General features: G+C 33.0%; 2 protein-coding genes and 1 long non-coding RNA gene across 4 annotated transcripts; 1 reads left to right on the forward strand and 2 right to left on the reverse strand.

Annotated features, from left to right (window-relative positions):
• Nucleotides 1-1,477: 1,477 nt before the first annotated feature.
• Nucleotides 1,478-8,877, forward strand: LOC105329531 (cholecystokinin receptor type A). Of its 2 annotated transcripts, XM_011430812.4 has the most exons (4): nucleotides 1,478-1,646; nucleotides 2,233-2,438; nucleotides 2,889-3,717; nucleotides 7,376-8,877. In XM_011430812.4, exons 1-3 carry the CDS (start codon nucleotides 1,528-1,530, stop codon nucleotides 2,993-2,995), a joined length of 432 nt encoding a protein of 143 aa, XP_011429114.3. In that variant the 5' UTR covers nucleotides 1,478-1,527; the 3' UTR covers nucleotides 2,996-3,717; nucleotides 7,376-8,877. The 2 variants fall into 2 exon arrangements, with proteins under 2 accessions (XP_011429114.3, XP_011429113.3); XM_011430811.4 differs by lacking the exons at nucleotides 1,478-1,646; nucleotides 2,233-2,438 and having other exon boundaries at nucleotides 3,545-3,717.
• Nucleotides 8,878-12,976: 4,099 nt separating this feature from the next.
• On the reverse strand, nucleotides 12,977-15,178 carry LOC105329529 (uncharacterized). The gene is made up of 3 exons (XM_066084709.1): nucleotides 14,953-15,178; nucleotides 13,770-14,033; nucleotides 12,977-13,671 (listed from the first exon to the last, which is right to left on the reverse strand). Exons 1-3 carry the CDS (start codon nucleotides 15,032-15,034, stop codon nucleotides 13,352-13,354), a joined length of 666 nt encoding a protein of 221 aa, XP_065940781.1. The 5' UTR covers nucleotides 15,035-15,178; the 3' UTR covers nucleotides 12,977-13,351.
• An 85-nt stretch (nucleotides 15,179-15,263) lies between these two features.
• LOC136275445 (uncharacterized) lies at nucleotides 15,264-25,900 on the reverse strand. Its single transcript, XR_010714009.1, has 4 exons — nucleotides 25,807-25,900; nucleotides 24,457-24,544; nucleotides 16,165-16,339; nucleotides 15,264-15,467 (listed from the first exon to the last, which is right to left on the reverse strand). It is a non-coding gene; the product is annotated as an uncharacterized lncRNA (long non-coding RNA).
• Between the last annotated feature and the right edge of the window lie 139 nt (nucleotides 25,901-26,039).

The raw sequence follows: 26,039 nt of genomic DNA on the forward strand, positions 1-26,039 counted from the left end.
ATATCAAACAAAACGTATAATCGAATAAATAGAATAGAATAGAATAAATAAATAAATAAATAAATAAATAAATAAATAAATAAATAAATAAATAAATAAATTGGTTTGTTTAATTAGAATAAAGTTCATAAGTAAAATATTGATAAATTTCGAAAATGGATAATTAAATAAATATTTAATAGACTCGTGTGAACTACATTTTGTTCTGCATATGAGAGTAATGAATGACAACTTTGCACACGGAATTTTTTTTACTGTATTAATCTCTTTTTTAATAAAACTCTATTGTATAGAAATATAACAAAATTTTTAGAAATGTTTCTTTTAATACTACATCCGTTGTCATCTAATTAATTAATTAATCCCGCTCGGTAATCTAAGAGGGATGGTGGAATTTAATTTGTTCCATTTTATTTTATTTATTCTCATATTGTATAAAACAACATTGAGAAAATATATACAATACAGACAATATTATGCAAAAAGCAAGAGTGTATACTGTACACATCAACCTGTAGAGATGACTCTCTTATTTATAATATTGATAAATTTACATAAGTTATTAAAAACAGCTAATTTGTTCCATGAAAATAATTCAAAAAATTGAAAGCATTTTGGTCGTCTAAAATGCATTGATGGTAAATAAGCTTAATTTTCTATATTATTTCAATTCCGGACATATCATACTATAGTGATATATTCGTCGCCAACGTTATTTTACATAGATTACAAAATCGTTGATTTCTACAGTTAGATGTATATAGGTACATTGTTCCATCTGACTGTCTCAATTGGCAGTTTATGATTGCTTGTTCTAAATCTAAGTAATGTAGTAAAGTTGTTAAATTTATATTCTTAACTGATGAACAGTAAAAGCATAGGGGGCCCGGACGTATGATGCATGTCTAATGATATATATTGTTTGTTCGTAACTGAAAATATAGACATGTATATACATGTATAAATATGTTAGATTTTTTAGGGTTACTTTTTTCTTTTCCTGTATACGAGCTTTTCGAAAAAAGTGTCTCCAAAAACAAAATTAGGGCTGCGGTAACCCCCCCCCCCCCCCTGAAAAAATTATGAATTTGCTCCTGACGTTTATTTTACCTAACCTAACGTTTAATGTTTATAAGTCACAGATCGAAGCACGTGGCTATCAGACCACTGCATGATTAGCATTGACAAATCGATCCTTAAAAAATACCAAGTTAATCAAAATTAACTATGACATCACGGTCCGTTTTTTATGATGCACTGTACGCAAAAAAGTATACTGATGGAATAGCTTCTAAAAGTTCCCTTCATAATTTCAATCATGCAGCCATACATACATGTATAGCGATTCACAAAGATATAACATCATAAGACTTTCATTTTTTTATGTTTACTGGAATTCGCTTTTAACATATACAGCTTGAAATTGTACATTTATTTCGACCGACTTTATCGTTCAGCGGGAGATAACCGGTGCTATCTGGTCTCCTTATCTGCCATTAATTACATGAAGCAGCAGGACGTTCTGTGATGGCTGGGGGCTGTCCTTACTTAGTTTGCCTACTGGCCTTGGTCTCCCCCGATGATTGTTTCCTGTCTGGTGATCCTTGCCACTTTGATGCCACGCCCGTGGGTAGCGCATTTTCGGGGTGGGTGTACAAAAGTTATCCTAATTCTGACAGATTCCACTGTTCTATTTTTATTCATTTATTTTGTTTGCGATGTTATACTGTTTATTATAATGATATTAAAAAACTTTAGGTGAAGCATATATACTTCAGATATGAAGAATTTTAAACAATCTAAATAATTATACACATACTACATGAAAGTAAAGAAATTAACTTATAGATAACCATGCAGTGCGTATCATACCAGGCGTATAAATATGTTGATTGGGGAAACAATTGACCTATTATTATACTAGTATATTAAACCTGATAAAGACCGTCCAAGGGTCAACATAATAAATGTGGGTTAAGATCAACAGAGTTATCTCTCTTTGTACATAAACGTTCTTGAAAGACCACGCATATCATACAAGCTGATTTTGAATTTAAAAAATTATATTACAACGGAGATCTGATTTTATATAAAATTTCTGAACTCTTTGGAAATCACCTCGTGTAGTCAGTTAACAAAATAACACATTCCTAGATCCAAGCTGACAGCTTTGTTCACCTTATGTGAACGACTGCTGTCAAAACCACAGCTAACGGCATGATTTCCCGGCAGTCACTCGGAAGTGGATCTGACCACTAACCCCACCTGCCGGTCTGGGAGGGTGGAATGGCACTACACGTACCCCTACCTGTCGGTGACGTTTGGCGGGGGTGGTCTCCCTTACACGGCTTGTATCAGACCCACCTACGTCGATGACGGGTACCAGTTCTACCAGGTCAAGGACGGACAGGAGACCCCCATACACGGACCCAATCAGGGTATGTCTCAACAGTGCACCATATAAATACAAATTCGAAGGGGGGGGGGGTCAATGTATGATATATGGTTTCGTATAACAATGTTGAAATTATCAGAACTAATACCTTTATGGAATATAAATATGAAAGTACCCCCTATTTAATACCAAATGGGTCATATTGAGTTTTTCTACCGAATCATAACCTTGACCTTGGGTACTGTGGTTTCAATAATATTCAAGGGCATCAATTTTTGTGGATAAAGTGAAAATCACAGTTTCAAGGATACGTAAATTCGTGGCCAATGACCCTATCAATACAATATGTTAATAAAAATTGCACTTCAATGAATATTTAATTTCGTGAATCAACTAAATAACAAAATCCACGAAAATTGGTTTTCAACGAATATTGATGAAACCACAGTATGTTATATGTCAAGGTAAAATGACCACTTGCATAATGTTTCAGAGCAATGGTGGTGCCAAAAATCGGATCACACCGGAAACCACGTGACTATCAAGGTCAAACCAAAGTCAACATATTACATGGACGTGTTCGATTTCAAAATGCAGTGAGAGGGGCGATAATGTGACAACAACACAACCACACCACAGGGACTTCACAATTATTCGATTCCCATTTCATTTAACCGATTGTTAAAATACAGTTTAATCAAATTTATTATGTATATTTCTGTAATATCTTTATATTGAAATAATTTGATCAAGTGTGAAACACAGTATGCGACGATTTTTATAATAAAGTTGGAGATGATGATAAAGCGTGTATACTGCGTAAGAGGGCTTGATAATCATGGCCATTTTTAAACTGAATTGATTCAATCCTTTAAAAGAAGACCTTCAATTCAAAATTTAAAAAAAAACCCAAAGTAAATGGATTTTTTTTCTCAGTAAACTATATTTTATAGCGTAACGACTCATATCTTTAAATTGTAGGAAGATTTGATGGTGAATTTGCGGACTATGTATCCCCCCCTTGGTACATCCTTTTCTCCATTGAAAATCTTTGACCATCCATTACTTATTCAAGTATGCACACATAAAATGAGGGGAAAAAAAATAAGTCGAAAAAGTAAATTTTCCAGATGATTAAAGACGATAATCCCAAAAATACTTGTCCCGTGATATATTGTGATCCAAGTTCCGGAATTAAACAATCCCCCGTGTGTGGATTACAATGCTATTATAATAGCTTCTCGCTGCGTGTTCACAAGGATATTATATTGATACAGTTCTTAATCTGAAACAATAAAAGACTCGGATGGCTTTCGTTGAAGGTAAGCAGTAGGCTTTAGTGTTACTGTGTTTATTTTGAACAAACGTCAGTGTATACATGTATGTGATTGAAATAGATATATATGCATTCGGACCAAAAAATAGGTTCTTTTAGATATCCCTCTTTGAAGGTATATACGGTCGAAACAAAAAAGTTTTTTATATGCAAAAGATTTGATAACAAACATGGCTGTATGTATCACAATTCTACATCGAAATGACATACACATGTATTCTAACACAAGATTAAGACATATTATATTTATTTCAAAGGAATGTGAAGTGAAACGAAAAATTAACCACTACTCACAGGCTTAGTTAACTAATTTATGTCATATAGCGAGCAGTATGAGTGTTTTTGCACTAATACTCTTCTGAGGCGTTTTAAGGAGAGCAACAATCGTCACCACACTAAAAGAACAGCGTTGCAATCCGCACCATTTATGAATAATTTATAAAGCTCTTTCTCAAATTTAAGTTTGGCACAGCATATTGGAATCGCGATCAGCTGTTCTGACTTAGTAGCTAGCTAATGAAAACGCAACTAATTAAATCCAACAGAAAGTAAAATTCCTGAATTAACAATAGTAAAATTGGTCAATTGCCATCGCATACAATTCTGTAGTCTGACTTGGAGACAGATGTCAAAGTTTCATTATTTAGGAGTTCCTTATAGAAAAACTGGGTATGGCAAACACGTACGTTTTATACGCACCAAAAACTCATCGACAGGAAAACCCTTTTTTTTTTGTCAATTTGAGCAACAAAACACTTAAACCGCAGGGCATCAGTACTCAAATCTAATACGAAACCTGATTTCTGTCTGATATCACCCTTAAGAAAACATTTTCAAAATATGAAAATTGTACACGATTGCTAGATACATGAATGTAGTAAATCAATCAGTAATGTTTGTGAAAGTACATCAAATTAAAAGTTCTTTATTAAGATATGCCTTGCTTTATTAAGATCTTATAGTACCATGTTTTGTTTTCCGTGAGAGGAGGATGTCAAGAGCAAGTGTTTCTCAACGCCCAAACTATTTCGGCATCGAGCGATCCTTAGTTTAGAAACGTTCTTTACATTCATTCTTAAATTTAACCTTAAAATAATTAAGTACTCCAAATTGTATGGTATAAGAAATGTTGGGAAATCCAAATCCAAATTAAGTTTACCGGTATGATGAGTACATATGACTCCAAATTGTATGGTATAAGAAATGTTGGAAAATCCAAATCCAAATTAAGTTTACCGGTATGATGAGTACATATGATGTATGGAACTAAAAGCATTGTTAAAATATATAAAAATAAATTGTTCGAAGATGCTCTTCCTAAAATCTTTACAACGTACCGTACTTTCACATACATGTATGTATCTATGAAATGCATTGAAACTGTTTTTCTTGTTTATTTGTATCTTTTTATGTCTAACACGTGCCCTATATACCAGCGCCAGACCAGCTTATAAGTCATTGAAAGAATTGAATAGATGTACACACATCAAATATGACACGCACTTCATTCATGGAGCACAGGCACTGAGCTCTCTCGATTATAATACGACCTTGTAATTCTTTGTGACTTTGTAACAGCCCCTGATCTCTTATTTTTTAAACAGCCGTTATTGTGTGTGCACCAAAAAATTCATATTATGTGATATCACTTTAGCTACTAAGAAAGATAAAATCAAAGTACTAGAAATACTTGAGGTACTTGAACAACTAAGCTCATTTTTTGACATGATATTAAAACAGCCAGCCTCTCCACGTAATGTCTGTGTTTTTATCATAATTTCAGCAACAAAAACTGGAACAAGCGTATATTGAACATCAGTGTATTGAAAAGAGTATCTTTTCTTGGTTTTAAGGACGTTGTTTACTCAGGGTTTGAGTTCTCAAATCCGGATTGTCAAAAATGTTCAATTTCATGAGTAAAATTTGTTTTAAAAACAAAATGTTTTTATGAAATGAATTATTATTGGCATAACAATCAATATTTGTTCTAAATCATGGAATAAGGGTCTGACTTTTTAGCAAAACAGAGGAAAATCGGACTAAATTTTTCTACTTAAATATTTTTGGTAGTACTATAATATTTAAAGTTAAGACTTTATTTGTTAGTGAACATAATTTTGCATATTTTCTGTTGGTTTAATCATGCTTTTTTGTTTAAATAATCGTATGGCACACACTTCAAAAATATTTAAAAATGCTTAAAAATGATAAAATACACCATATCTCAACATTTTGATCATTGACCTCATTTAAATTTTATGCCAGTAAAGAAAGGTCAATATACTTAGTTTAATACTATACATGTTTTAGCATTATCATCATTCAGTTTTTTGTTATATTTAATCAAAGATGGGTAGTAATTTGAAAACTGATAGAGGAAATTCGGACTAGAATATCTATAAAAATTGTGAATGAAAACTTAATGCTTTGTATCTAATTCATGTTACTACCATTCATTAACTGTATTTCATTTGTTAAAGAGTTAAGCAATTTGTATTATTTTCACAATCTCAATCAAAGTGAAAATTTTTTATGGATTTTTCTTAAATTTTCAAAAAATATTCAATGGCCATTTCCTCAAAAAGTAGGTCATTGACCTACATTTTTTAAAGTTAAGAATAACACTACCATGTAAGGTCTATAACACACAATAGTTGGTTTTTCATTATCATCAGTGGAATATTTTTTCATTCTGAGTAAACGTCATCCTTAAATTGAAAATTGATTTAACAATGAAAAGTCTATGATCCATAGCTAGGGAAGTTAAACGTCAAGAATGGGTGAAAAGTGAAAAAAAATCTCATAGACTACTGTAGTCTGTCCCAAGAATTTTTGCCGCATGTTTTCTTTAATTATTCGATGAATAATTCTTGGTTCGGACGATGTTAATTTAATAGAATATAAAACCCCCCAAGGTTCGACCCCCCTTTGAAACGCTCCTCCAGCTTATCATGGTTCAATACACGGCTACAAATAAATAACCTACGGGTTTTTTCCATCGCAAAAAATGTAAAGGAACCCGGATGATAATGTTATTCTGAGTCTTCCGAATGGACAAAAGTTGTCAACATTCCCAATTATAAATATCCTTAGGAAATCTGTTTTCGGTATTGTGTGAATGAAGTTATACTGGACATTTTCCTTTCATCGACTTCAATTGCACTTCTTTCACAGGTAGTTTGAACTTATAATAAAAATCGTCCAAATGTGCTGCATAAATATCATGGGACAGACTATTATAGTAACCTTTTATTTGCAAACCCGCTTTCAACTAGTACTACACTTTAACGTGCGTTACTCAATTTGTATGCACACACCGCTGCAGTTATGAGAGTGTATCTTTTAAAAAAAATCATGGTTTAATGCTTAAATAATGTCTGCGGCATCTCTTTGATCTCGGCAATAACTGTAGTAGAATTCTTAATAATTTTTTTAAACCTAAAAGCAAACTTTAAAAATTAAATACATAAATTTTAACAGATATCATGGGTTTATGAACGGCATCTGTTCTGCATGGATATTCACCATACTGATCATAGATAGAGCAAATGTCGTTTATTGCTTCCGCGAATGTTCCATTAAGATAATTACCATAATGCTTAAATAATTTAAATAACAGAAGGTGATATCTTTATATATTTCAGATAACACCACAGGAATGGACTCCAATTATACAAATGAAATTGACAACCGTTTTAGTAACATTTCAGTCTATTTAAATGCAACTGGGAATATTTCTGGAAGTGGACGTCAATTAAATAGACCCATCTTCATTTCCTCTGGACCTTTGTTCGATGACGTCAGTGACAAATATATGACGTCAGTGTTGTTACCGTCACTTGTTTACGTGAGTTTTCTTCTCCTTGTTGGAATTCCAGGGAACCTGATGGTGATTTATGTGTACTCATTGAAATGGAGAGCCAACACGTCTCGTGTGTTCATCTTGGCCCTTGGATCGTACGATTTCATCAACTGTGTGACGTCACTGACAACGGAAATAGTGCTGCTTTCCCGATTCCTGAATTTTGATTTTCCAGTGTGGTGTAAGGTTTCTCGATTTTTGTCGGCCTCCATCAACAGCGGTTCAACGTTTATCCTCGTTGCTATCGCAACGGATCGCTTCTTAAGAATATGTAAAATCCACAAGGACCCTATTTCTGTAGAGCTGGCACGAAGCCTCGTTTTCATTTCTGTTTTCTTTGCGACTCTTACGTCATGGCCGGTATTGTTGTTATATGGTTCATATACAGTGATTATTCCTCTAAAGCCGCCTGTCTTCGTTAAGGGTAAGACTTGCCTGGTATCGGACAGTATGGTGGAGACAATGTATCCATTGATATTTGTCATTTTCTTGCTGTCCGCTCATTTCTTGGTTGACATTGTACTGATTGCCCTGTACTCATTCGTGGGACGAGTTATCTATCACCAGCAAGCTTTCCGGAAGTCCACGATCATAAATAGCTCAATTAAAAACTCCACAAAACCAGTCAGCAAATCAGACGGGTCTAACTCTAACTTTAATGTGGATGAATTAGAAGAACATCGTCCTGCCTTAAAAGAAGCACAACCCGAAAAAAACAACAGGGTATCTATCGTGTTTTGGAAGAAATTATCTCTTGAATATAGAAGGTCAAAAGTTCAAAAGAACCCTTCAAGCCAAAAGAAAAAAGTAATAAAGGAACTCAAACAATCCTTAAAAGGTCACCCTTCGATCGATTCTAATACCGCCAAATCAGGCAGCAAGTTTCGCGCTGGGAGAACCACCTTCATGCTTTTTCTAGTGACCGTGTTGTTTATCCTGTCTTTTCTGCCCTACTCTGTTTTGGTGATCGTACGTTACACAGACCCAGGGTTCTACACCAGACTGACTTCCGGTGGTAAAGCGGTCTACAATGTATTCCTCCGCTCCTATCTGCTGAACTCTGTGGTGAATCCACTGGTTTACTGCTTCGTCAGTAAGGAATTCAGATCACGTTGTAAAGACGTCATTCACTCGTTAGTTTGCTGCCTCCGTGACTAATGAATTTAATTTTTGAGCGGTGCATGTTTTTTTAAATCGTTTTTTTCTTGTCCATTACTTTTTAGACACTTTTTGCATTAACTTTTATTAAAAAAAAATGTATTAGCGTAAAATACGTAATTTTTTTAACTAGTATTGTGTTGTTTAATATTTAATTTCAGTCTGACAAAATGCTTTGCCTTTGCCAGGTTTCATCAAAATGTTACAGGACATATCTCTTACCAGCTAAAAAAAACGTAATAAAAAAACCCGGAAAGAGTGAGACCATGTGTGTATATAGCAGAGACCCGCGCTCGTCAAGTATGCGGTGCTTGAGTACTAGTATATCGCGGCTACTTAGGATTGCATTCCGTTGGTTTCCGTTCCCTCTTCATACGAGGGAAATCCTGACGGAGATTTCCCGTGCGTAATTCCCACTCCTGACGATACACACACTGTAATGTATATAAATTGTTTATGATATCCAGGAGTCAGATAAACAGAAGGCCGTTCACCCCAGACATTATAATAACAAAGACAGAATGCAGCACGTTACAGAGCTCTGCATCCTAATTTTTAAAACATTCTCAAAGATATTGACACCCAATATAAATATAAATCACAGACACCTGACGTTATATATTTTTTATCATGATTTAAATTTGTTACGTTTACGAAAAAGAACGTTTTAGAATCAAATATCATCTTTAGTGGTACCGTACGCAGAGATATCATGTATAAAATTCAATTTCATTCGACATTTTATTCTTTTAATTGTTCTTTAGTTTAATAACTCAATGAAATACAAATATCATAATATTTAAATATTCCATAAAGCAATCAATGACCGGACAGAAAAGAAGTAAAACATACATCAATTTTATCACAATGTATGTGCAAAATAAGAAGAACCTTTTTATTGTTAAAAAAATCCCACAGAAAGTACCACATATTTTCTCGTTTCATCAATCAGAAAAATAAAGAACCTGGTAATTTTGTATGATTGTGATTTAGAAAGCGTTCACTTGAACCTTTAATGAAAAATAATGTTTTGATTAGCTATATTTTAACTATCGTTTGGTAAAGAAAAAAATTCTTTTATTGCTTTGCTTTAAATTCGAATAGTTTGTTATATCTTTATACAGAGCATTATCGTCTCCTAGAAAATTAATATACTCAGTACTCAAAAAATAGCCAGTTCGGGTATAGTTCACAAATTATCTTCTGTAAATAAATTCCTAATTAATTTAATGAAAAGAAGACTCGAGACAAACATTATAACCCGTTATGAAAGTGTTTTTTAATGAGTTCATAGACATAATTTACAAACATAAAGAACTAAAACTTGAACAAAACTTTTTACCAAAATAGAAGAATTCCGAACTCTGTATCAAGCCGGAACTTATCTTAAAACATTAAGATAAATGTCAAGCATATTAGATGACAAGTTTACCATTCGAGATATTAGAAATGGAAAACTTATATATTCGAAAAAAAAATCCATTTGCTTTATGTCAATTTAAGGGAATGTGTGCTTCAATTCTATAACTTTCTTTACACATCGAAATCAATTTTGCAAACCACCAAAGAGGAAACAGTTGTTGGTGTCAAATAGAAAGAGAAAAATGTGCATACAGCACAAGTCACCCTTGCCGACGTGTATAGCGCATTATATTTCTATGCAAATTGAATTGACGAAAAAACCCTACCTCATTAATTCTCTTAATAACTTGTTGTTTTGGTTAGTAGTGAATAGATCTGTCTTGTGTTTGACCGATCGACTATACTTTTGAAAAAGAAAACATTGGTAAAAGAAAATAACACAGATAATACTCGTTCTCTACTACACAATACACAGTTATCTTTCTTTGCGAGTTTCATGAGCTAGAACTATACAAATTTCCTTTTAAAATCAAAGATACTTTATCATAGAAACTGACAGATTCTAGTATTTTTAATTCTGTTTAACAAAATTGATTGCAGACCGAATTTATTATTGAATTTGTAATATAATGTACGGCCTTTACTTTTGCAGATCCATACACATTTTGATTTTTTTTCAAATCAGTCTTTCCAGTTAAATACTAGTAAACTGGATAGCATCCCAATGATATGTCTTAAATTACCATTCAAGTGTAAGTTTCTTGTTTGTTTTAATTTAAACTTGATATCAATATTTTCTCTTATAAAAGATATTTTTTCATACGATTTCAAATAATGGCATACATGTTAAACTCAAGGGTTATCATTTACAATGTATTTCAAAATTGTTTTGAAGTCTGGTGTTCTATAACTAATCATACATTAATCAAGAAAATATCTAGCGGATAAAAACACCGAATTGTTACAAAAACAAAACAGAAAAGTAAGCAGTTAAAAATCGGATTGTGATGAATATATCAACATTTTTTTTTTATCAAAGTTCCATGATTAATTTCTTCTATGTTGTTGTTCTATTATATAATATATAAATAAATAAGTAGTATAAATCAGTTGACTCCCTGCTTCCAAACTATTAAAATACCGAAGAAATGAAAGCCCGATGTATTTTAAGAAAATGCATTCACTTTTTATCTCTTTTTTTAATATCTAGAATATGTAACTGTAAGTCTGTGGTCTTCTATGTATATACTAGTAAGTTTGCGTAAAAATGAAAAAAAACAAACAACTAAACCCTTTTATTAATGGTCATTTTAACTAATAAACTGGACTTTGGATTCCGAAAACTCTGTCTAAAATGATCATGAAATTGCATAAGAAATTGTTAAACGATGTGATAATAATACATTTCCACTCCCTATTTAGATTTATAAGAATGATGAGAATTTGTCTCATGTACGCTGCGATTAGTTTACATTACCTGCGAATAAAAACATGGCATATAAGCATTTATACATTTAAACCTCCGATATATGTAACGTCTTAATTTGTATTTGTAACAAGTACAGAGACTATATATTTTAAGAAAAATAAGAATTAAACTATGCGAAGCGATAAAAATATTTACACACGTACCATATTTTAACTGTATGAACTTCCTGAGGAAATCTGGACAAATCATACACACGTATTTCTATTTAAGAAATGAATTTAATAATTTTTCTGTTGATCGACGTATCAAAGGAAAAATTGACCGGAAAACTGATACGTCGATCAATAGAAAAATGATTCATTTCTTATTATTTAATTAATAATTTTTAAATCATAAAATGTGAAGTGTCATCGATCAAAAATGTAAATAATCTAAACAAAGCGGCGCGTATGAATAAAAAACAACAACAGCAACAATATTCAAAATGGATGCGCCTTTAGCTGATGCAGAGCTATTGGGCGAATTTAACACAAGTAGAGAGTTAAAATCTGAACCGACGGAATTGAAAACGAAAGGAAAATGCATGCGATGGCTTGTTATGTTATTCACTGTGCAGCAAGATTCGTTAAAACTGGTTTTAACGCGAGTTAGATCGCTGGAATATGCAACTGGGCATAACCATGCAAGGAGACGTGATCGTGGACGAAAAAAGTTGATATGTCGACAATTAATAGTATTGTCCTTTACATAAAATTTAGATTATTGAGAATCAAAATTTGTACAATGACAACAAATTTTGATCCCCAATAATCTAAATTTTTGTAAAGGGCAGTTTGTATACATGTATGTGCGACTTATGTAAACGTTGTGGTAACTAGATAGTCAGTGAAGTACGTATGAATACAAAACAACAACAGCAACAATATTCAAAATAGATGCGCCTTCAGCTAATGCAGAGCTATTGAGCTGAATTTAATGGATTAAACACAAATAAAGAGTTTTAAAAAATCTAAACCGGCTGAATTGAAAACAAAAGGAAAATACATGCGATAGCTTGTGATATTATTCAATTTGCAGAAAGATACATTAAAGGGACTTAGACACGATTTGAGATCAAAAAATTTATTTTAATTTTTTATGTCTAAAATGGTTTAATGGTGCATTTAAAATGATTGACCAAAATATTAAATTTAAAGTCAAGTTACAAGCGAGATAAGAATTAATTGTTATGGAAACAAAGCTCGAGTCTTAAAGTTGTTTACAAAAAAATTTAATGTAGAAAATTACCATTTCTTAGACAAAAGGACATGTTAAAAACAATTTAAACTAATTCAATATCTTCATAAATACTATTATCAACAAAAGAAAGATACATTTGATTGAAACTTACATCAATGCAACACATATGTAAAACATGACAATATTCGAGCTTTGTTTACAAAACTAAGAATTATGAACCCTGTATCTTGCTTATAACTTGATACATGACTTTCAAATTTTTACATAGCGATACATTACGAGATCTTTTCTCGTAATTACGAGATAAAAATACTTTTTATGTGGCCCTATTCCTTTTTCGTAGATAAATGTATGCACTTGCAATTGAATGATTTATTTATAGGTACCCAACTTTAAGATATACGATATTCTATAGAAAACATCGTCTTTATTGGATTTGATCACTCCCCGACCAAAGTTATCACTTCATTATACTCAAAGAATGATTCTTTATTACTTAAATAAACTTTCTTTGAATTCCATCTTTAAATAGACAAAGGGCAAAAGAATTTTATCATTCAGCCACTATTCTTAAGGTTGTCTTTTCGTGAACCTCGCTTTCGCGATTCTGACCATTTTCAATGTATGTCGAGAGGCACGAGGACAATCAAAGGCGACAAGTAAGGCGATGACAATGCCCAGAGTCAGCACCCCCACGCTGCTCCCGATCCCCCGGGCCGACGGCCGAGAGTCGGGCACGCTAATCAGACTCCTTTTGTATTTATTGGTCTGCTTTTTATCCACAGTCAACTCTGCCTTCATCTTCTCTATCTTCTGTTGAAGTTCTTGAGGTGTGTAAGTAACATTGCTCACACAGGAACAACAATACACAGAAGATGACGATGATGATGCTAAAGATAAGAAGGAAAAAGTGTTTGGTCTGTCATTGTTTAGAGAAATATATTATAATCGGTCTTGTAGAACCAGCCATAGCAACGTATATACGTACACGACATTACAGGCGATGAATGGATGGAGCCTGTCACGGTCTGAAGATGAGGGGTACTGAGTGTGGCGGTGCTGGATGAGGAGGGTGGGGTTGTACTGGGGTATAATGTTGTGAGGGTGGATTCAGCTGACGTTATCAAAGACTCAGAGGAAGCATAGAGGACGGTGGGCGTTGTCAGAAGTGAACTGTGTGACGTCACACTGCAGGCATCACTGGGAGGGACCGATGATGCAATAGATGTATACCGAATCCAATCAATTACAGCTGTAAAATGTGAGAGCCTTGTAAGTATAGATATGTGTGTTATTTTATCATCAGACATTTTCATGATCTATTTAAAACAAATATTAGCTTTAGGGCATTTATAAGTTGGTTGATTATTGGTATTAAAAGACATGAAGTAATGAATTGTTCTTAAATTGAAAAATACAAAAAGATTGTCGAGTGTTTTTTTTTGGTACAATTGTGTATCGGTAAAAGAGATGGATTGCATTTCTAAAGGTAAGTTATTTTAGTCTTTTGAACTGCTATCTTTTAAAAATAAAAACTTCTACAACTACAACTAGAATATACACACTGACTTGAAATTTTTTCAAAAATAATTTTTGAAATTATTACGAAATTGAAGTTAAATAAGAAAAATTTGGGGATGTATGTTCTAAAAGTTGGTAAAAGAAAATAATCATGTTACCTCTTTAAACATGTATTTTAGCTTTTCAAGTGCAAGATGTATAAATCTAAAAGTCTAAGTAAAATGATTAGCAATTAACCATGAAATTACAAGAATATTACAATATTATAATCTTTTTGACAATTTAAAAAAAAAGTATTTGGTTATTTGGTATCCATTCCTTAACAAAAGTCTGTTATATCAGTTGATAGATAAAGATGACATTTGCAATGTGTTTCTCACATAATAATTTATTTAAAACATACATTTAAACTTATTTTGCTTGACAAGGTAATAAGAACTGCATAAATTGGAATTTATCGGCAAACGTGTTTTATAAACGAGGTATACATACTGTGGAAATTCTGGTAACAAACATAACTAGTCAGGATATATTTTTTTAATTACGCAAAATTCCAAGATGATAATAATTTTAAGAGAAAAACATTACTTTAATCGATAATTGCTGAGTAGGGACCCATCTTAAATTTATTGATCCCATGTAATACTTACTGTCTAGGTATAAAGTATCACGTTCATCTTGTGGTGATGGGGGGTTTACACTGCCGAGGATTTTACAGATATCGAGGTGCATTACACCTGCACAGGAACCAACTTCATGACATATTTCAGCACAATAGGACGAACTTGCATTTGAATAACTACTAGATATTGAAAATGAACTTCGAACTGCAGAGTTCGTCTCAGGGAAGAAACACTGGAGCGGATCTGAAAAAAGAAACAAGTGATTTTTACATGATTTTATATACATTGACAAAGAATCTATAGAACGTGTGTAAAAATTACCCGTTTCTCTGTTTTCGCAAATATAAGGAAGTGAAGAAGAGCAATCCACCACGGAGTAGGAGGGTGATGAGGGGTGGAACATGACACACCCTTCTTTCTGATCGTCTGAAGAATTTTGCCAAGGATTAAAGTCTGTGTAGGTCAACTGGTCACAATCGGGCCAGAAATGATGTAAATTCCCGCCCTGAGAAGTGGCATGAAGTCCAATCCAAACGTGGTCTCTACGAACACAGACTGCCATATTTGTACTCAGTATAATTTTATGAAACCTCGTAAGCTAGACGCGTATTTAAGAAATAATGCATATCATATTATATTCTTTTTATGAAGATTTCAAATATGGTCGGGGTGATTAAAATTCAATATTATTATAATACTGTAGATTCCTTATCTTATGCGAGAAGTTATTTCTGCGATTCAACCTTTTTTCATCAAATCACAGGAGCATAAAATCGAATTTGCATCGTAGTGAACACATGTCCGAAAAAAGAGAGATTTTAAAATTCGCGAGGTGTGCTTCTCACGATTTTACGCGGATATTTTTTCCTTGTGTTTAATTATGTATAAGGATTTCAGATATGGTTGCGGTGATTAAATTTGATATTATTCTAATAAATGAGATCACGCCCAATTTTATTTAAATTTATTCACAATATTCAAAAATTGAATCTTTATTACTTAATATTTCTATACTTTTCAACACTTGCTCCGTTAGAAATTATTGACATTTTTACATCATTTTAATTTCATATAATTTTTCACAATACATCATTTGAAATATATTGGACTATACTTTACAAATTTGATTCGTCGTGTGATCACAGACAAAGACACTGGAAAATGTGAAATATACAATCATATCTTTTCATTTTGAGATTCCTTACAGTTATACAATAGATGCATGGTGAAATTACTCACAATGAGGAGCTCAGGACTTTATTTATTTTGGAATCCACAATAGAATGTATTTTAGTATGTTCTGCCAAATCGTCTAATTTCAGCAGGGTTTGATTCTTGCCTTTGCATACATTGTAAGCCTCGCTCCAAGACAAAGGGTGAAAGTGGACGTGGTATCGACAATCTTCGTGTTTATCTGTTTAATGAATTGAAAAAGGAAAGTCAAGATTTAAGCGAGAAAGAAGATGGTATAGTTTCTTTTAATATTTGCCATTAAATTCAAAAGTTGTGTAAATCTTATTAAAATATGCACACAATATCTTGAATACATGTGTATATAAAGTACCAAGCTATACACCTTTATTTTGATTTCAAAAAAGGATAATGACTTCAACATATTGTCATATTTCTAAAATATAGTTAAAAATGATGAAGATAAACACATTTTCTCAGTTTTTTAAAGAGGAAAATGTGTCCTCAGCCGTCGCCCAGAACGAAAATAATACATATATATTTTATGTGATATCACATTATAAAGTTATAATGTAAGTTTCATCGTGGGCGACGGCTGCGGACATAGTTTTCTATTCAATTAAAAAACTTCTATGACGTCACCCATTGTATTTAGTCAACGTTTATTTTTACTATTCAACCAACAGTCGTTGGATATATAAATATCCAACTGATGGGCAGTTGGATATTTTTAATATCCAACCGCCCATCGGTTGGATATTCAAAATATCCAACAGTGCATAAAACAAAAAAAAAATGACAAAATGTTGAAACGTGTATTTCCAACATAAATCCAACATACACAGAATCCTGTCATCCATAAATGTAAATCCGATTAGCCACGAATGAAATTTCAGCAGAAATATCTCCTTTTCTTAATTTTGATAGATTTGGGATCACATATAAATCACTTCCATAAACACTTGTAGACTTCCTCTTTGAACCTTGAACCATATAACTCCTTTTCCTTAGTTTGAACAATTTAAGGAATATTGTCGCACTACGACTTCATAAGACTCCTATCAACATTTTTAACGAATAATCGTCTGTTGATTTTTTGTCAAATTTCTGATTTGTCCTTTCTCCTTGCAAGTCTAAAATATCATTCAAATGGTATCCGCGTCTTTCCCGGTAGTGTAGACCTCTATATACATTGAATGTACTTTGCGTTAAAAAAATTCATCATCTAAATTTAAGTCTGCTCAGTACAGCGGAATGGTTTACTTTAACATGCGCACCTGTTCACTCGTCCATGAATAAAGGGTGTGTTTGGTTAGGCTATTGTGTATGGTACTATTTAAATCATAAATGAGCTAGATCCTTTTGTATTACAGCACAGTTGGATATATGAATGGGTCAATGCTTCTTTGAGGTTCAATGGGGGAATTTTATTAAGTAAGATAAATAACTCGATAGTGTTGAATAGTTTAGAGAAAACATCCCCTTCTACAAGCAGAATCTGCCTTCGGCCCTCGGAGGGAATGTTTTCTCTAAACTATTCAACACTATCTCGTTATTTATCCATTACATAACCATTGAAAAATTACTATTCAACACTATCTCGTTATTTATCCATTACATAACCATTGAAAAATTGGTGTCGTATGTTTAGTTTCAAAGAAAATACGGGAAAATGCACTTTTCATGACGTCACAATTACCATTGTGAGAATATAATCAGGTTATAATTTATAGATTCTTAATCTATTGGTATTCGTGTTTAAAAAAATTAATGCAACATTTCATTTTCTCGTGATACTTTTTAAAATTACCTAAAAACAGGGCAAAATATGAGTGAAACTATACCTTGTTCATTATTTTATTTATAGCGAGCGCAGCTCGCCGGCGCGCAGCGCCGGCTAGCGAAGCGAGCTCTAAGAACCAGTGTGCGCGGGAAAAAGAACGAGCTAAACCTACAGTTCATCGAACAAAATTTTTTGTCTACGTCCCATAATGCTCTCTAATGTTTTCACCCGTGGTGCTATGCCAAAAATGGCCGACTTTTAACTCGTAATTTAAGGTGTCTTAAGGTTTGAAGACACGTTTTGAGTACCGCATTAGCTTTGGCGAGACTCAGAAGATTTGTTACATGCTTCCATACCTTCGTATTGAGTCGAGAAACGTAAACAAAGACGAACAAAGTCATTGATGACGTCACACTGCACTCGCGCTATATTTCCCGCGATAAATTTAGAGGTGGATCAAACATCTGTAATGAGTCTACTGGCTATTTCAGTATAGTCTCCGACACATGCCTCATTGACATATCTTTTTTTAATATAGAGATTTTATATATATATATATACTAGCAAGAGCCATACTTTACTGCCATATTGATCCATTTTTAAACTAATTGTGCATGCATGTACAGTAGGCAGGTAAGTATATGAGTAGGGAGGAAATAAACAATAGGACATTTTGAACTAAATAAAAAGGAATAAAAAAAAAAAATAAACAAGTAAAAAAATTATGTAGATATTGCATATATTCAGACCATTAAATTTAAAAGTGGGAAATTACACACCTACAAACAGGTACAGGTCTCTCTCTCTCTCTCTCTCTCTCTCTCTCTCTCTCTCTCTCTCTCTCTCTCTCTCTCTCTCTCTCTCTCTCTCTCTCTCTCTCTCTCTCTCTCTCTCTGGGTAGGGGGTTGCTCTGTATGTATCATAACCATTAAAATTAGTACCTTTGGCATACTTAATGTAGAGCAATACTCTCTCAAAAATTCTTTGACGTTCGTTGATACCTAAAACTATAAGTTGACAATGATGCAAGGTACAGTATGTGTAATTCTTGCTGCGCTCGCCAGAACGGTAGCACCGTAAAACATATTACTCACAATCTATAATAAAGGTATGGTATGTGCAAACAAGGTTCGTGTAATACTTCATCAACGTGGATTGAATATATATATATATATATACTACGTTACATATTAGTCATTTGTACATAACTGCCTGAAGAGCCAGGAATGGCGAAAACGTTTGCGGTTAATAGGATCAATTTGTGATTTTATTCTGGATATTTATCATTTTTAAATTATATATATATATATATATATATATATATATATATATATATATATATATATATATATATATATATATATATATATATATATAAATATTATATTTGAGATTTGCCATCATCAAAAACCCAAATCATTAGCGAAGTAAGGAAGCTACAGAAAACACACAGTTCACCAAGTAAACCATCACAACAAAAAAGCATACAACATTCAGAGAAACACACTTCTCTTCAAAAATACACCAGCAGTGATGCATCTTGTGAAGAACAAGACAATGCCATTAATATCAGTCAACAGAATGGTACTACGACAAAACCATCCAGTCATAAAGTTAGTAACCATGCATACCAAACAAAGACGCGCAGATGCAGAATAGTCCTTCAGTAACGTATGCAATGGTGGTGAACAGCCCTCAGGAAAACAAATCTTGTTCGGAATCCGAACAATCACATTCGTATAATGCGTTTACCGCGGATTCAAAACAGAAATCGTCCACGTTAAACAACGTGTTTACGAACCAGGATCGTGCTTCAGAGGTTGATACTGATGTTGCTGCAAAGGATAATACTCCAAACTCCTTCAAAGGATATACTTTTGTCCGCAAAAAAGCATACACCCTCGAAACGTGTGGTCCTTGCCAATATCAAGGCACGTGATACCACTTTCGAAAAGGTTAAAGAAGATATCGTCAGCTGGTGCCACAATAAAAATGTCAATGTTTTTAGCATCTTCATTTTGGCAAATCGCTCTGCACGACGATACCCAACATTCGTTATCCGTGTAAATATTGACGAAAAAGATTATAACAAAACTCTAGAGCCTGATTTCTGGCCAGATACAATATCAGCCAGAGACTGGATTGTAAGAAATGAAACCACGAACAGATAAAGGTTCCGTCGTCCTCATATTTATCAATTTTAATGATTCTCTGTACATGGAATATACATGGGGCATTTAGTGGCATAGCTGAACTTAAACAAGTAGTCACGTTTAGCGACATTGTATTTGTATCAGAGCACTGGCTCTCTAAAAACTGTCTGTCAATTCTAGAGACCTCTTTTGATAATAAAGTTACACTTTTCGCAAAACATGGTGTTACCACAAATAATACTACCAGAGGAGGCGTGGCTTTTATCGTTAAACAATCTCAAGACTACATCATAAACCAGATGAATTATGTAATGAACGTATTCTTGCAATCAAATTGACACTCCGACGAAGTCATGTATATATCATTGGTTGCCTACTTTCTTCGACAAACCTGTCTTTTAAAGTTTACAAGGATGTGCTTCTTGAACTCTTTGATCTCTATGACGAGTTATGCGAAAACGGGCCTGTTATTATATGTGGAGATTTTGATACAGACATAATAAACAAACGCAGCAGCTTGAAATCTAAACTACTCATTGATTGCGTCATTGAACGAAACTTGTGTAATTCGTTTGAATCCGATGAAGTGTTTTCGTATCAATCAAAAGATAGAAAATCCCAAACGTTATTGGACTATATTTTCGTACCGGAATGGCTAAAATCAAAAATTATGTATAAAGAAATTTACTCAGAATTCAATTATAACATTTCAGATCATTTTCCAGTATTTGCAGAAATTGACTTTGAACAAGCTTTTACACAAACTTCTTTTGATTCATCGAGAATTATACCCAAATGGAATGTTGCAAATTCCCATAATCTGAATTCCTACAAAAACAAGTGTGACAACTATCTGTGCATATTACAGGAAGATACACACCGCAAAAATGACATCGATCAACATCTGATGAAAATTACAGCTTCTCTACTAACAGCATCCGACCAACATATTCCACACGGAAAGTTTAGACATGACTTAAAACCATATTGGAAAGACAGTGGTCTCGACCAAGCTCACTATGACATGAGAGATGCCCGCCGATCATGGAAAGCTGACGGGTCACCGAGATCAAGAGATGCAAACTCGTTTTTAAACTATAAGAAAGCAAAGCGAAACTTTCGAAGATTACACCGACAGACGGCAAAACAATGGCAGCAATCCGTATTTGATGATATCGACAAGGCAACAGAAATGGACCTAGGAACGTTCTACAAGACGGCATGGAAAAACATGAAATGATCCTCATCCAAACTCCCTAGTTCATTATCATATCAAGGCAAGTCCGCAAACAACATACCTGACATGTGTAAATTGTTGAAAGACCATTACTCAAAACTAGCAGAGGAAAATCAGGACCCGACTAAATTCGACAAGTTATTTTAACAGCATATTGACCAGCGTGTGCACGATATCGACAATGATCTCAACTCAACATTAGATTCAAAAAATTAAATCAAGAAATTCAACATCATATTAAATCATTATCCAAGGGAAAAGCACCTGGTCCAGATTTTCTCACGTACGAACATATCATTTTTGTGGCGATAAAATTGTTGATGAATTATGTATTTTGTTTAACTCGATACTTAGACATGCTCATGTTCCCGAAATGTTTAAAGTTGGAAAAGATAAATCAGTTTTCAAAGGTAAAAACAAAGATAAAAGTAATCCTACAAATTATAGAGGTATAACTCTAACATCAGCACTTAGTAAACTGTTTGAGAAGGTTTTTCTGTCTCATATTGAAAATGATTTATTAGATAGACAAATTTGTTTTCCACATCCATTACAATTTGGTTTTAGAGCTGATCATGGTGCTGTCCCTGCCTGTTATGTTATAAAAGAAATCATTGTTTATTATAATAGTAGAGGTTCACCAGTTTTCTGAACATTTCTTGATAACGAAAAGGCTTTTGATAGAATATGGCACAATGGTCTCTTGTATAAGTTATATGAACTTGGAATTGACAATACCTTGTGGAAAATTTTAAAAAATTGGTACTATGATAGCAAATGTTTTGTATCATTTGCTGGAGTCAATTCTGAACTCTTTAAAATATCTCAAGGTGTTGGCCAAGGTAGGGTGCACAGTGCCTTTATGTTTCTTGTTTATATTGATGACCTATTGTATGAACTATGTACATCTACCAATGGTATACTGATGGGCAGTTTGCATATTCCAGGGATTCTGCTTGCCGATGATACAGCGCTAATAAGCAACTCGCCTCGATCTCTTCAAGAATCATTATATGTTGTTGAATTATATGCTTACAAATGGAGATTACATTACAATCCAAATAAAAGTGTCTCTATTGTTTTCAGCAAACAGTCACATATTTCATTGAAACTTGATGTTCAACTCTTTGACAATGTGATACCCAATTGCAATGATGTTATTTATGCTGGCTGTTTATTGCAGGCTAATCTGAAAAGTGATAGACTTGTAGAACGAGCTTGCAAAAATGCAAGAAGTAAAATTCATTCACTCCATCCTGTTGGCAATAATAATTACCAATTCAAACCAGCTGTGTCAGCCAAAATTTGGAAAAGAATTGTTCTTCCTTCTTCTCTTTATTCATGTGAACTTTGGACTGATATCACAAAAAAGGACCAGTACAAACTGGAATACACCCAACGACATTTTTCAAGAATTGTGCAAGGACTCTCGAAATACTCACCTTCTCTATCCTGTACATCAAACCTGGGCCTGTGGTCAGTAAAAGGATATATAGACAAATGCCGCCTTCTATTTCTCGGTAGACTAATGAGAGCGGACAAAACCACTGTTCATAATAAAGTTCTTATGTTTTTATCTTCCGAGGATGTTTCAGATAAATATATTGTTACGAAGACTATTCAAAAGACATCAATTGAGTATGATTTGTCTCTTAATGTTAATACAGATTGTGTGTACAATAAAGCTATATTTTCAAAACAAGATGTCAAGAATGTGTTTATTGAAGAGGAAACAAAATGGAAACAATTGTTGTACAGCACTCCTGAAATGTCAGTATATAGAAATATTCATTGTAAATTAAAGCCAATTCATTTATGGGCAATTTTTAAAGAAAACCCTGGTCTAAGAAAATATTTTAATCGATTTATTGCATTATTGTCTATGAAAACGGTTCCCAAATTGTGTATTCATTGTAAAAGAATGGAAAACAATTTTAACATGCACATTATGCTCAATTGTTCATTATTTATGAATGAGAGAGACAAACTTTTATAAGATTTATTAGATATTCTAGATGTATTTGAATATGTTTTTTTGATTTGCAAGATTCCGAAATCCAATATTTGGCTCTATTAGGGTGCATTGCAAATACCAGTTTTGCCCAAATTACATTTGAAAAGTGGAAAAAATTATAATTTGTGTATCGAAATTCGTATTTTTATTGTGGGATCATTTTGTTATTGATTGTAGAAAAATCTAAAATAATACTGTTTTCTCCTGAACTGATTGTAAATATGTTTGCATTTATGTTTATTTTTCTCCTATTGTTTTTTGTTATTTAGTTTCATGTTAAACATCATAATACTCTCCAATAATGTGGAGGAAATAAAGAATATCTTATCTTATCTTATATATATATATATATATATATATATATATATATATATATATATATATATATATATATATATATATATATATTTTTTACAAAGATTTCCTTTGCTTTTTTTTTTATTTGTCATTTCTCTTACTGCATTTTAATTATGAACATATGAAATGCTTTATAGTGTTTGTCACATCTCAGTTTGGTTTTCATTCCTCTGTCTCTTTAGTGAGCAGAAATTTTCAAAGTCATCTACATGTCTAAAGTTTACCACGTGCAAAAATTGTGATGGTGTTATTACTACTATGAAATAAATAATATTTTAAAGTTCTATGATAAGGCAATGACGTATCTTTTTAAAAATTATTAATGGTTTAAACCAAAGATGACAGTTACTTGTACTTATTTTTCATGCTTTTTGTTAGACCGTACTTGAACACCTAATTGCCTACGGATTTTCTGTTTTTATCCCGAAGTGTTCCCGCTGTGTTCCCAATGGGTATACACCGTGGATGTGACTGGTCGGCAGAGGATGTTCACTCCTACAGGGCACCTGATCCTGCCTCTATCTTTTTAGAGGTCCAAGTTGCTCTGCTTTGAATTTGTTTTTCGTTTTATGGATTTTGGAGATGGTTGACGGTTTGTTGTTGACATTTTTTATTGTACTTATTTTTGAATATATATTCAATTAAAGGTACCTTAATACAACACTTGTATTATTTACATTTTCCGAAAGCATATAATACAATGCCAAACTTAAAATTGTTTGATAATTTGCATCAATTATCTTATATGTGAATAAATTATTTCCAACTTTAAAAGTCTCTAATTGTGTTTACTCACAGTCAGCAATGGCTTCTCCTCCAACATGGCGGACGTGGATCGTTATCACAATCAGCGCAGTGAGGGCAGACATACACAGCAACATCATCTACACAATATGATATGAAACATGATATACCTATGTATGGAACAGGTGTACTTATACAAACGATCTAATGGTACATCATACGGTTTTAAAGGCAAAAGAGACCATTTGATCTGCAATTACTTTCTGTTATATATTGAACTATTATCCAATTGTTTCCAATATTAAGTTCAGAAAGTAAAAATAATAAAAGTTTGTTCGTGTATAGTAAAACTATACCAAGGGGTATAAAATGTGCTACCCATCCCTTAGAATGCTATCACTCAAAGTTTGACTTTCATTTTTAAAAAAACATGACGTTAGCGATTGAGATCGAGTCATATACTGAAAACATCAATGAATTTATTTTGCTAAATATTGAACATACGGATTTTTTCCTGTTGATTACAACTCGGCAGTATAAATGTTTTAATGTATATCATAACAAGACAGTTGAAAATTAACCCGTTTACCGCTTCTATCACATTTAGTTGAATTTCTTAATGAATAATTATAACTGTCAGTGAAAAATTATTGAAGTCAATATATGACAAAATAATTCCTCTTTCAAACATTCCCTCTTTACCGGAGAAATACATGGGAACAAAAATTCTTTTTTTTAAAAAGAGATTTAGAATGGGGAAATCTTTTCTCTATCCAGTAATTTTCAGGTCATTATATTATGTATTTCTAGTTTGAATTGATCTGACCTATAATCCTAAATCCAATTTACTACACAAATTTTTATATAATGTACATTAGCTAATAATTGTTAGTATGCATGGACACCAGATTGTATAGTTAATTTTTTAGTACGTAAATCTTATTGTTTTTATTATAGTGACGTTTTGTAACATTAGTTTGCCACTGATAAACAAGTTGTTTAAATCGAACTATCAACAGTCTCAATTGAAATCATTTTTCCGCAAGATCTATCGTCAGTACAACGATCTTGTCAGCAAATAAAATCTTAATCGCATGCTGAATGACGTCTTTTATATTTATTGTTAAACCATAATTAGTCACCAAATTGTCTACGTTTTCCCGATAAGGACAAAGAGCACACGGCGGGTGTGACCGGTCAGCAGAGGATGCTCAATCTTCCAAGGCACCTGATCCTATCTTTAAGTTTTTTTAGGGGTCTGTGATTGCTCTGCTCCTGTATTGTATTTTTTGGACTTTTCATTTTGAACAATGTTCGTTATCACCCGTGTCATGCAAAATCTGAAGTTTTGTAAATAGTAAGAAGTATCTGCTTCATGAGTTTAAGATAACAATATACTTACCTTTAGAGTAAGGTCTCTGTTGAAAGACAAAACCTACTGGCTGCCCAATGATCCCTCTCAATCAAAATAACTGTACCAATGGACAGAAGTATCGCCAGTCAATTATTGAACAAAACCATTTTAATTTTTAAACGGTGACACATGCTCCAACTGTTCCTTATTTGTAAGTTTAATTCAGAAATCAATTTATATTAACCCTGTCGGTATAAAACTCCAGTCGATACCGCACATGC

This window comes from Magallana gigas, chromosome 5 (assembly GCF_963853765.1).
Source record: "Magallana gigas chromosome 5, xbMagGiga1.1, whole genome shotgun sequence".
NCBI classification, from domain to species: Eukaryota; Metazoa; Mollusca; class Bivalvia; order Ostreida; family Ostreidae; genus Magallana; species Magallana gigas.

What these genes read in the sequence shown, in the direction of transcription:
- LOC105329529 (XM_066084709.1), bottom strand. Translation starts at nt 15,034, where the DNA reads ATGCACCTCGATATCTGTAAAATCCTCGGCAGTGTAAACCCCCCATCA. An exon ending in TGATACTTTATACCTAGACA is followed by an intron (nt 14,034 to 14,952) that starts GTAAGTATTACA and finishes CACATTTTACAG; the next exon opens with CTGTAATTGATTGGATTCGG. An exon ending in TTCATCGCCTGTAATGTCGT is followed by an intron (nt 13,672 to 13,769) that starts GTACGTATATAC and finishes TCTTATCTTTAG; the next exon opens with CATCATCATCGTCATCTTCT.